At 35.7% G+C, this 13,283-nt stretch overlaps 2 protein-coding genes across 2 annotated transcripts in view; one reads left to right on the forward strand and one right to left on the reverse strand.

Moving 5' to 3' along the window:
* The first annotated feature begins 9,583 nt into the window (after positions 1-9,583).
* Positions 9,584-13,283, forward strand: part of CD226 (CD226 molecule) — a 28,575-nt gene continuing 24,875 nt past the window's right edge. The window contains 3 exon segments of the mRNA XM_039711020.1: positions 9,584-10,320; positions 10,322-10,358; positions 10,360-10,427. Coding sequence (XP_039566954.1) covers positions 10,112-10,320; positions 10,322-10,358; positions 10,360-10,427 — 314 coding nt within the window. The 5' untranslated portion in view covers positions 9,584-10,111.
* The window catches only part of DOK6 (docking protein 6), a 276,625-nt gene continuing 274,432 nt past the window's right edge, over positions 11,091-13,283 (reverse strand). Inside the window, exon 9 of the transcript XR_005627645.1 lies at positions 11,091-11,264. The gene's annotated coding sequence lies outside the window, so the exon portion shown is untranslated. The remainder of the gene's footprint in view (positions 11,265-13,283) is intronic.

The following is a 13,283-nucleotide window of genomic DNA, read 5'->3' on the forward strand; positions in this document are numbered from 1 at the left end:
GAAACAATAAAAAATAGCACACAAAACTTTCAATCGCAGGAATCCAGGAAAAAAATTCAGCTATAAAAATACACTGTATATTTCATTTTATGTTTTGAAAACTAATAAAGCAAAATAGTAATTCTATATAGCCACGTTTCCCATTACAAAAGAGATATGGTTTGCAATGGATAGAAACACTGATGCAAGTAAGCTGAAAAATGCAATTTTGATCTTGGACCTCTGGATCTGGGATGTTAATGTGAATAAACCAAAACCTCAATTTATGTGAATGACAGCCCACCATGTTCATGAAAAGCCTTCTCCCATAAGATATTTAGGAATTAACTGCCTGCTAAGTCAGCGTCTCTGGTTATTTCTGATCAAACTAAATGCAGACAACCAGCTCTTTAAAACTATCCTAGCAAGGTTTACTTCAGATTATCTGTTGAAATTCCTGTCTGTCTAATGCATCATATTATTCTGATAAGCCTTTGAACACTCACACATCATAAATTCAGATCACTACTTTAAAAAAAAAATCTCTTTCACTTTAACAAAAAATCTGCTAAAAACAGACAGAAAAAATTGTACAAAAAGAAATAGCTGAAGTTTTTCCACGTTGAGTGATTCAAAATCACAGAATCACAGAATCATTTAGGCTGCAGAATACCTCCAAATCATCAACCTCTGATCATCACTCTGTCAATTAGACTATGGCAAGTAAGTGCCACGTCAGCCAGTTCTTGAACACTTCCAGAGATGTTGACTCCACCACTTACTTGGGCAGTCTGTTCCAATGCTTAACAAACTTTTCCATTAAGAAATTCTTCCTGATATCCGACCTGAACCTCCCCCGGTGCAGTTTGAGGCTATGTCCTCTCATTCTGTCACTTGTTTCCTGGGAGAAGGGGCTGACCCCCACCTGGCTACACACTCCTTTTGGGCAGTTGTAGGGAGTGATAAGGTCTCCCCGAGCCTCCCTTTCTCCAGGCTAAACACTCCAGATCCCTCAGCCTCTCCTTGTTTGGTTTAGTCTCTAGAAATTCTGTGCTGTATTTAAACTGACAGGGGCTTCACACATGATTTCGACCAAGGGGAGTTCAATTCAACCATCAGAATAAGAACATGATATATTTGAGTGATGGCACCATCAATATGTTAGGATAATTATGTTGGGATAGTTGAGAAGCATTTTTTGAGCAGGCATTTTATGATTCTTATGGATCGTAGATGTAATTTTAAAAAAATGTGTTGCAGATCAGTGCCTCTTGTTATGAACATACCAATGAAATAAAAGATCTATGCAGTCACAGTAATTCAATTTAGAAGTTAATTCTGCCTAAAATAACTTGTGATGATTTTTCAAGGGGTGCTCTGCATCCCTATAGATGTAATTGAACTTGCAGCTTCTTAGAAATCGATGAACAAAATTACAGGCTAAATTTTGGAAAATCAAGAAAAATCTCTGATATTCCTTCTCAAAGCTGAAGACTCTAATTGAGAATATGACTCACCACAGCTTTATGTCAGTATAAATATCATTGATTTCTTTGGAACTACATTAGCATAAAACAGATGTAGTGTGTTGCAGTGGATAAGGCAGGAGTTTATGGCACAAGGAGTTTATGGCACAATTATGCTACTTCTACTAAAACAAATGATTGCAGCAGATATTCCTTGGCTCCGTTTATTCACAGTTGACTATGATACCTTTCTTGTAAAAGCTCTACTATTTTGTTTGGCTTTGTCTAAACAAATGAAGTTCTGCAAAGCAACAGTATGCATAAGAAATATCTGTTCTGAATTTTAGTAGGAAGGAGAATTTTACTTGAGGAATGTTATTTAACAGTGTTTTGGGGGTGGAAAGGTAAAGAAAAGCCCAAAAAATGCCAAAAATGTCCAGTTTCATTCATTACAAGAGAACAGAATTTTAATTTCTTCTTTAGATATTGGTTATTTTTTCATTTCATTGCATATGTAAAGATTTGGTAGGATATAGTGGTTTTTACATACTTTCTGTGTCATTCTTAAACCCTTTCCAAGGTTTAGACTGGGCAGCATTTAGTTCATGATTAATTCAAAAGTTTGCTAGTAAATGGTTTTGGTTTGCTGTTTTGAGTATCTCTAAGCAGGACAGTTTTAGGAAAAGAGTTCACTCGTTTGCTCTGAAGAATGCATTTTTACAAGGGGCAGTTTGAGTGATTTGGTTTGTACCTCTTCCAACATTTAAAGCCAGTAAAATGTTCCAAGATCAAAAAGTGGAAAAGAAAGAAGTGGCCATGCTTTCTGACAGGACATTTGTCTGGAAACCAGGATATTTGTGCTTGGCATTTGGTGTTTGGGGTGGTCTTATTTGCTTTTTGTTTTCTCTTTGTGTGTGAGTTTTTTTGTGTGTAGAGGGGAGATTTTAGAATTGTCTGCTTGAGTTGATCTTGGAGGGGAGATGAGCACTATCAGAAAATGAATAACTGTCACTTTGCTGTTTACCAAGCTTTTTCCCAATAAAAGGCTTAAGAAAAAGAAGATCTATGAGATAACTTTGCTACAAAGGTAACTTGTCAGTTCCTGAATGCATCAGCAAAAAAGGGTTAAATATGCCGTATAGGAAAGATGCATTGTTTGCCCTCTTTAACTTTCTGGCTTGATTTTGTCGGCCATTTAAAAACTCATAAGCTTCTTTGCTTTATAAAAATTTGAGGTCTTTCTTGGAGAAATTTCTGAGCTGAAAACATCCTATAATTAAGGATAGCCTCAACCTTAAGTGAACTGCATCTGCAGAAAGTTTTCACATTCAGGCTGTATTTGAGGGCATTGTTTAGGAAACAGCTCTGTAAGCCTCTGCCAGAAAGAGAAAAAAATCCAGCAACACTCATTTCCTTAAACAGACTTTTAACAGGGTTTTTTAGCATCATGATGGGCATAGAAAGAAGAGTGGAGCTAGGAAAAGAATAATTCAGGAAAAATAATAGCTGTACAAGGATAGCTGTACTCTGAAAGAGAAATTTCCATTTCCTGCATCAAAACCAGATTTTTGTGAGACCCTTGAAGCCTTTCTGGTTTGATTTTTCTTTCATTAAAATTAAACTTTCATGTCTTTGCAAAAAACATCACTTATTGCAAACTAATAGAATGAGAGATTTCAGCAGGAATACAAAAATTCAAGTGAAAGAAATAAACATAGTCGACTACGCAGAATTAGTACATTAAATACTTTGAGACCCAAATGTACTTTACTTTCTTTTGTGAATTAGGTTTGTTCATGTTTTTCAAATGTTTTTTTTTCATGTTATTACTGGATAGAAATGCTTAAACTACTTGACAACATATTTTGAATAATAATCCAGTACTATCTTCCTATTACAAAAATAGAAGAATTCATAAAATATTTCTAAGGAAATTTCTGATACCTTATTGACCTAATCAGTAGCAAATTCACAGCCAAGATCACTGAACAGAAAAGGCTTAGATTAAAGAAAAAAACAGTTGTGATAATTTTTAATATTAAGCAGTCATGTAAATAAAAATATAAATAAAATAAATAAAGTGGATATTTTATTTGGTTGATTTGTTGGGGTTTTCTCTCCCCTTTCTAAGTAGATCGACTTGGTTTTGTTAATTGTCTTCACAAGTGTCTTCACTTTTCCCTCCCATTTTTCACTTTTGTTTTATATGAATACAGAGGAATCATCTGAATGGTTGCTTTAAGGGTTTCCCCTTCACACTCAGACACATGAACTTCCCTCGAGTTTGTCAAGTCCTCATAGGCAGACACTCCAGCCATGAACATATCAAAGGAATGTTCCTTACACATTGAATTTGAAAATTCCATGAACTTTCTTGTCTCCTGCCAACACACCTTTCACTTGAGAATTGGTAGCAGTAGTGCTTTGTGGTGCTCAAAAATTGCTCAGCAGTGGTGCTTCATCCACTGCTCAAATCAGATGTTTATATACCATTGGTACATCTCACCATTAGCATCTGTCACTGAATGTATCTTTTACAGGTTCAGATGACACCCATTACACACATACAATCTCCCTGCAAAATCTGTGAAAATGCTCTTCCCTTAGTGCCCTCTAACCTTGACATCACAGTGTCATGGCTTAAACCCCATCTGGGAGCTCATCCCCACACAACCACTTGCTCACTCCCCAGCCAGTGGGATCAGGGAGAGACTTGGAAGGGCAGAAAAGCTAGAAAACTTGTGGATTGAGGTAAAAGAGTTTAATAGGAAAAGCAAAAGCTGTGTGTGAGCAAAGGCAATCAAGGAGTCCATTCCCCACTTCCCACAGCAGGCATGTTCAGCCATCTCCAGGTGCGTTGGGTCTGGCTGAGATGGAGGCAGTTTTTCCATAGCAGCCTCACTGGACTGATGGCATCTGCATCCACCAAACCACACCCTCTGGGTAGATCTCTGAGGATACCTGGAACTGTAAGTTACTGCTGTGATAGGAACTCGAGATGAGATGAAGGTGCTGCTATTGTCTGGGTGCTACCTCAGACCCAGGGGGAGGTGCACTGGTGAGCATTTGCACCTGAATTGCTCTCTTGTACATTTTAATATTGTATCAATATTGTTACTGCTACTCTTTGTTTTCTCATCTCATTGCTGGTTCCAGTAAACTGTTCTTATCTAAGCCCGTCATCTTTACCTCTTTTGTCTCCAATTCTCCTCTCCAGCCCAGTGCAGGATAGAGGGGGATGAGAACACGAAATTGGATAATACATTCCTAAACCACAACAGACACATTGAGGTATTCAGTGTTATGTTAGGATGAATAGCCAAAAATATATGTAATTTTCCAGTTCCAAAAATGCAGAAGCATCAACATTTATTTAAGATTCCTGAATTCCTATCCTTTTGCAATTTTTTTTTTGGTTGAAGCATATTATCATAAAGCTATGATTTATATAATATTACCTCTTGCAGGCCAGTATGTTTAGGAATAAAAAAAAAATATTGAGAAGTTGAGCAGGTAGATTCTATTTTCTTTACTTTTCTACATTTGGAAAACTCTTTAAGATTCAATTTTTTCCCTCTCTGAATTATATTTATCAAAATATCCCCAAAATGTGACCATATTTAATTTACAAATGTTTTCTTTCTCTTTGTAGGAATGTTTAATGCCCATTTAACTTCTCCTTTGAGATGAAAGAATACATACTGAAGAATCCTATCCCTTATGTTACTGAATAAGGCATGCCTACAGATTAATCCAGTTTGGGGTGCTTGATTGTTCAATTAAATTAGATGCAGAATAGGAAAAAGCAAATTGAATTATTGTGCCTTTACCCATCTGCACCATTCAGCCATCCCACTGAAAGGAGCAGAGAATGGTGCATGGAAAAAGAAGCATTTTTCTTGATGGTGGTCCCTCATCCATAGAGAAAAAGGCACATCCCTTATCACTGAATTTTTGCTCTGTATTAGTTAACCTGGCTTCTACACGGTCAGAGCTAAACTACAGGGGTGCTCACAGCAGGTGTGGAATTGCTAATCCTCCCTCCTCCCAGCCCACTCACTTCATTACCTTCGCTGCAAAGTCATTGCACCTGAAGAGCCTTTTTGTCCTGGCCATTTTCCAGTTGGTCATATTTACTGGTAAAGAAGTGGTAGCTGGGGTGGTTCCCCTTCTGGCTGTCTCTTGCTTTGGTGCCCCACTCAAGGCTTTTCTTTCTTGTGGTAACAGCCTTCTGCAAGAATATTTGCCTCTCTTTCTGCATTATTGCTACAGGCCTATCTGTTAAATCTTAAATACTAATGAATCATTAAAAAGGGTATTAACATATTTGTTGGCCCTATATGTCTGTCTTATTCTTCACAGTTTTATAGCAATTTCTATTAAAAACCTCATTACGGAGATTATTGTGACATGCTTTGAAACAGCAGCATTCATTACATATTATCTATGTACTGGAATTTGGGAAATTAATGCACCAGGAAATGAAATGACTCACCCAGGGTCTCTGAAGATGTATGTTCAACTCATGATTAAAATCCAAGCTTTAGATCTGCATTGTGTTAGCTGCACAATTTTTATGCTGTTTCTCTTTTTCTTTAAACCACATCAGTTTTACATTTAGATGGAAAATTCCACTGTGTTCTGCTTTAGTTGTCAAACGATAACTGGCATTTAGCCAATTATTTTAGTTAAATGTGGCTTGTCTGTGGGCATTCCCTCCCTCTACTTGGGGGTTCAAAGCATGGAGAGAAAATGGGATAACTGGGAAAGGAGAGCCAGGCTGTGGGGAAGGATGGGCAGAGAAATGGAGAGGCAGAGACCAAAGAACTGCTCAGGTGATAGAGTGACTGTGAGATGTGCTGCTGCTGTTGTGAGTCTTGCATCCACAAATGGTCAGTGTCATATGGATTTTCCATCCTTTCAGTTTGGATGGAGGAGGGAGAAAAGAGGGTTAGAGGTAAGGGAGGAATGAAGAGAAGCTGTGAGGCAGCTGCACATTGGGTTTTTCCATAAATTACCTGCTCTGGTGTGCCATTGCCCAGGTGGGTCGTGTGGAGGTGGTAGATATTTAGTTTCATAGGCTACATCTTCTGTAAAAATATGGTGTTTTGTGTGTCTGCTTCCAAATTGTATGAGTGGAATCAACTCTCAGAGTGCCTACAGCTTTCTGATTTGTGTCTTGCAGACATGTTGCCCTTGTCTCTCCAGGGGACTTGTACTGGTGACCAGAGGGGACTTGCAGCCTTTAGTGGGGAGACCCAGCAATGCCCTGGTTACAGGGTATTTTTTAGCAGGTATGATGAGGGATCCTGTCCTTGGGGCCAGCTGCCAAAGAATTCTTGACATTTTCAGTAATTTTGTCTGTTGTAGAGCAAATAAACATCCTTAGATATCAACATATCATCAATACTTAGTCATCATAAGGAGTTAGAAATTTATTTCTTAACTTCTGTTTTCCTTTCAATGCCAGATGGAGAGAAATGAACAAGAAATTCAGAGCAATAAAATTACAATTTTCTACATAGACAGATAAGTGAAGAATAATTTTCATTTAAGGGAGTATGTCTTCATTTTGGAGATGTCCTGAATACATCTTAGCTTTGGTTTGAGAAAGCAGATGTGTGAAAAAATTCATTTGTAATAATAATCGTAAAGAAATTAACATATGCTTATATTTTTCATTCCACTTTAGATTTTGTGGAACACCACTCATCTGTAAACTACTAAATGTGCACGTATTATTGCATAAACAATAATATTTCAGGTTAGAGATGTACTTTCTTTTTTTTTGCCTCTTCTGCAACTGCAGTGTGAGAACTGCTAGCCAGAAGGTTGAAGATTTAAAAATGGGAACCATATAGTTCCAGTGTAGCAGATTTAAAGGCTGTAATGCCACAGATCAACCAGGAATCCAACCAATTTAACTCATAAAACCTTTCAAATACAAAATCTGGAGTATAGTATCTGAAACTTCCCATTTCCTCCTTCTGTGTTTCTGTGTTTCCCAAGACAAGCTAAATGTAAGTTAATCTTTTGATCTGTTTGAAAAGATAACTTTGTCATGCAAATAAAACAAGGCTCAGTCTCCAGTTCAATTCTCTTCCATTTAGATTTTTATACTGAGCATCACAGGGACTACTGACTATCTAGGTGTACCTTGTGAATCCAGATTTTGGATTTTCCATGACAATTTTAATTGCTCAATTAAAATGTAAGTAAGTAATACTCTTAGGAAATAGAAAGTTGCTTAAAAAAATTGTGTCCTGCCCAAGACAGGACAAGATGGGTCCAAGACTTTCTTAATCCTCAAAGCCTGCGCTTCTGTATATTTCCAGTACATGAGGAAATTCCCAAAATACGGCAGTAACTGCAAGAAAAACAATACATAAATGAAGAAACAAAGTCAGTAGCAATTTTAATGAGGAAGTGGTTGTGTTAAAAATTATTTGGAAAATTAAGCTCAGGCTTTTAACAAAATATTTTGCATAAAATATTTTTCTGTACTTTAAGAATTTTTTTTATTTGTAACATATCTGGTGAATTTGTCAGTGTGGTGAGCCACAGGAGTAGTTCTCCCTGAAAAGCCGTGGATGTCCCATCCCTGTAAACGTTCAAAGACAGGTTGGATGGGGCTCTGAGCAACCTGGTCTAGTGGAAGGTGTCCCTGCCCATGGCAAGTGGGTCAGAACTAGATTGTCTTTAAGGTCCCTTCCAGCCCAAACCATTGTATGATTCTGTGATTCTATGATTCAATTAATACAAAGTATACCACTGCCTCATAAAACAAAAACCCAATCCTGTTTAGAGGAATACAGTATCTGCAACAATTTCACTTACCTGCAACAGTGAACGTGATTTCCCACACAGGGAAAAATAGAAAATCACTTGCAAGAGCAAATAAAATCACAAGGAAAAAAAAGGAAAAAAAAAAGTCAAGGTTTATTGACATCGCACACCGAAACTCAGATTTTTTTCTTCCCCTCAGAATTGCTCTCCGTGAGAAGAAAATTTTTAAAATAATTGAAATTTCTGTGAAAATTGTTTCAGATAACAGGAAGACAAGAATCATGTCAGCTTAAGAGATTGAGAAGAGTAATCTTTATATGTTTTTTCTAAATTTGCAGAAAAAGTCACATTACTAGTCATATATTTATATAAATATATTAGCTCTTATTTTTTCCTAAAAGTAAGTAAATTCAGGTAATACAGCTTTTTGAGTTAAAAAATAAAATAGAATTTCCTTATTCATCATTTGGAATCTGTTTGTTGGTAAGGTGAAGTAGAAATAAGTGTCACTGTAACAATGTGGAATTACAGTGGCAAAATGGAGTAATTGGAAAAATTGAAAATTGTAGATTCATTTAAGTTGGAAAAGAACTGTATGTTGTATCCTCCTAAAAGATGCCTAGTTTTATACAGATAAATATATGCACATTTTGATTTCCAGTCAGGTTGTTGCATTGTGGAAGGTGTTTTGAGCAGCTATGGTGATGAGTCCTTCTCTAGCTTGTGTAGGCTATTATTCACCTGAAATATTAACTTCTGTTGTCAGCTTTTGTTCAAATTACACTTATTTATTCATTAGAGAATTTTAATGGCTTCATTCAAGCTTACTTTTGACTTCAAATTAGTCATATTGTTCCAGTTTCAAGCAGCTTCATAAAAATGTGGTTTGCAGAAGTACAAAAATACTTGCAGTTGTCCCAGGAAAAATCCATTAAAAATGTAAGAGTGAGGCTTGTTTTGACAAATTTCAACATGAGTCATGAATACTAAGGATTCTTACACCTTTGAACATGAATTTTCAAGCTGCATAATTTTGATCCTAAAATAATACCTCATGACATATTATCACAAATAAATCCTCAGACCTTAAAACGTTACTTTTTATAACTAGTCACCGACTTATGACCTATAGAAACTGTCTTATCTTCTCTTTAGATTTTTTTAATACCTGAATAATAGATAAAGGTTGAACTGTGGTGTCTGAAAAAAACCAGTTCATTTTGGATACATAGCATGGAAAATTTCTGTTTTCTTCTGGTGATAAGCCCTGAAGACCTCTGTTTCATCACTTTTTATAGTATCCATGCATATTGAAATGGATTCATTGGTAATGACAACTTTATTCTGAGATTGATTTTGGTGGAAATTTAGACAACAGTGCAACTGCACTGAAGCCTCCAACTTGGTGTTTCTCAGAATGTGAAAGTAAAACAGCACATGGTGTTTTTCATATTCCAAAAGTGAAAATATCCTGTTAGGGGGGCACTAGATGTGCAGAGGTTGAATAAAATCATGTCACACTGTAGTCACTGATTCCATGTTCTTTGAAAGGGACTACACAGTTCTTTTAATTACTGGCTTGCAGCTTTGTGGAAGTAAGGTTGCTTTCTTATTCTCAGTTAGCATCTTTTGGTTTTTTATCATATCACAACAGATATAATCAAAATTCACTAGTTGGGCTTAGATAAATTTTAACAGTTCAGTGACATTCACAAATTAAAAGTAATAATAATTTGTAGGTTTTGGGGTTTTTTTCAGCAAACTTTTTTTGCAGTATTTTGCTTGTAGTGCTACCAAAATTTTTTTCTGAGTTTCTCTATGAATTTAATATTCAGTTATGTTAATACTGAAACTGAATTCCTGTGTGTGCTTTAGCTAACATGGAAGCACAGTTTGCAGATTCATCTGCTAAGCTTACTGAGAAAGTGAAAATGCAGTGCATATATCCAAAAAAAAAAGCTGTGATAATCCAGACATCCCAGATGAAACTTAGTGTAACTCTTAGGGAAAACACAGCTGTCTTGAATCCAATCTATGGCATACATACCAAAGACAAATACAATAGAAGAATTTATTTTGAAAATAATGCTCTTCATGAAGAGCACTTTGGAAGACCACGGTCTCCACTATAACCAACATTTCCTCCATTGTAACTAACCCAGATGGAATTTTGAAAATGGCAATAAAAATTACTCAGGTCATAAAAGATCTTATTTTTTAAAAATTTCAGATATATGCAAGACAGAAATCTATGCCAATTCAGAGAGCATCTGCTATTGCAACTTTTTCTTTAAAATAATTTTTTTTTAAAAACGGAAAAGGGAAGAAGGAGAGAAAAAGATCTAGCTATGCCCATGTACTTTCTGTGTAGCTGTCCATGTACTTTCCAAAAATGCTGTAATTACCTGACAGCTCATCCCATTTGGTTTCCCTTTCAGTCCTATGACTAAGAGGAGAAAGAACTCTTCCAGTAATTTTTCATGCATGCCTAATCAACATGGGTCAAACTGAAAACTGAAAACTTAGAAGAATCATTATGTACATATGACAGAATAGCATTCAAAAATAAGAAATTTGTCTTATTGTTTTGTTGATTTGTTAGTCACAATGTAGAAAAATTATACTCCTCTTTCCCATTTCCCCGAGTGAAAATAGATGCCGTTCAACATTTGCTTGTATTTCCCAGCTAGGAAATAAAAGATCAAAAGGAAATTTCAGTTGCTAGCATTTGAAAGACAGGCAAAACAGATCTCTTATTTAGTTCAATCCCACCTGACTTCTGGCAGGGCAAAGCCCTTATACACAATGGGTCAATTTTCTATATAATTCTGGAAGTTAGATGCAGTAGAGATCTGGAAGTTCTTGTAGTCCTTATTCTGGCCAAGGCAACAGTGATGCCCGCTGTTTTTTCCTGGATGTCTCTGCTAGAGTTGATCTGAAATTATGCAAGAAACAAAGCAGCCACCTTCATGTGGAATGATCTTCTTCTGTCCAGCACCTCTACTAGGCAATCACCTTACAGATTTGAGTACCCTGTAAATCACAAAAAAAGTGGATTTATACCAGAGGTAGGTTTTTTGGAAATTATTTTGTAGCGTTTAGTGTTCTCAGCACGTGGGATTTCTCTCTTGGTTTGAGCACACTAAAAATGAAACCTTAATCAACAGCAAACCCCTCATGTTTCAAGTATGTCTATTTAAATCAACTACAAAGGTAGACAATAATTTTGAATAGAAATTAATTATTTCCGTCTAAAGAATCAAGATTTCTGAGAACAATCCTGTTCAGCTCCTGGTAGATATGTATAAACATGATCTGATCTGGGGAAAAAAATTAAGTGTATTGCCAGCAAAGATAAATATTACAGCTTTAATCTACACTGCAAATTAAATATGTTATTAAAACCACACTCTAGAGAATGTATTTATTTATGAAGTAGTCATAGTAGAACTGTTTTCAGTCAGACTTTATCTTTACCAGCATCTTTGTCAGTACCAAGTATTTTAACTCCTGGATGACATGTTGCTGAGACTAAATAAACAGTAAACTACACATCCATGTAGACAGTAGTTTAGCTTGCTGCTGACACCAGATAGATATTTTTTCTTGTCTTCCAAACTGTAAAATTAGGACATTGATGTTAATCTTTAAAGTAGAGTATTGAGAAAGCTGAGTGTTAGTCTCATATTTTACTGGATATGAATCTTGTTCTAAAAGATTCACATAAAAAATAATGGGGGTCCTGGTATATTAAGTGCTTTTTAAGCTATCTTTTTTTTTCATGGAACAAAGAAATCCGGCCAACATACAAGAATGATAATTTTATAGGTAATTAAACTTTTTTTCCAATTACAGTGTGGGGTTTTTTGTTTGGATTTATAAGCTATTGATTCCCAATAGACATTACTTTTCTAAAAGCATTAATTTATCTACAGTCCCCCAGACAAATAAACAACTCACTGCAAAATCCATTTCTTCTTCTTCAGTTAATCAACAAAAATTTAAAAGACTAATTTCTTTTTCTGTGATTTGCATGGTGTCTAATGCTTTGTAATTCATGCTTTTAGTTTTAAATATTGATTGGCTGAGCTAAAGTTGTGAAGTGTGTGCCTGTAAAAACATGCAACTTTGTGGACACATATATTCAAAATGAAACTTAAGCTTGCTCTGTGAATTGACACAGTGAAGTTAAGAAGGAATTATTAAGGTTTTTGTGTCAATCAAAACCGAAGCCTGGTTTATAATTTAAATCATGCCACCAAGGTATTGAAAATTGTTACGATTTATTTATAATGACCTGTTACTGTTGGACACAGGGACATTCCTGCACCAACTTAAGCAGGTAACTATGCCATTGAGGAATCTGCAGTGCATGCTTCAATGAAAGCTGACAGCAGACTAGAGGTGTAGAATATATGATTGACTTTCAAAATTTCCATTGAAAGGAAATAGAAGAAATAAATGGAAATAATACCATATGGCATTATGCTCATGATGGAGATTTCTTAACTAGACTAAATGTGAAATGTTCTTCACATGTCAATCATATCTGCTGGCATCTACATAAATTTGAATAAAGTATCTTGAGTTAACTTTTACTATCTTGCAAAACAATGAATGTTTCTGCACTCAGTCTGTTCCAAGTTGCTCTAACGCTTCATTCCTGGTAATCAACAGAGGTCATGAGTCTGATTCTGCTTTCCCATGGGCTTTGTATAATTTTTAAAAGTTCTAATACAAAGTGTGATTCAATTTAGTGTGATTCTGATCTGCATAGTTTGAATCCTTGAGTGCTGACCTTTAATGAGTAAAGATTTCAAGGAGTATCTAATGGTGACAGCAGTGTCACTAGATCCAGAAACTCACATGGTAGCAAAACCATGACACTACAAGATCAAAATGTTAAAAAAAGGTTGGGTATCATGGCTTGCTTTTCAAAACAAAAACAGAAAGAGAAGAAAGAAATCAGGTATTTGAAAAATATTAAGCATGTTTTTCTTGGTATTTTGACAATATCTCTATTTTCCTTTAGAGTAAAGGTGTCTTTGTAAA

The sequence above is a fragment of the Passer montanus genome, unplaced genomic scaffold (genome assembly GCF_014805655.1).
Source record: "Passer montanus isolate IOZ18808 unplaced genomic scaffold, ASM1480565v1 scaffold24, whole genome shotgun sequence".
NCBI lineage: Eukaryota > Metazoa > Chordata > Aves > Passeriformes > Passeridae > Passer > Passer montanus.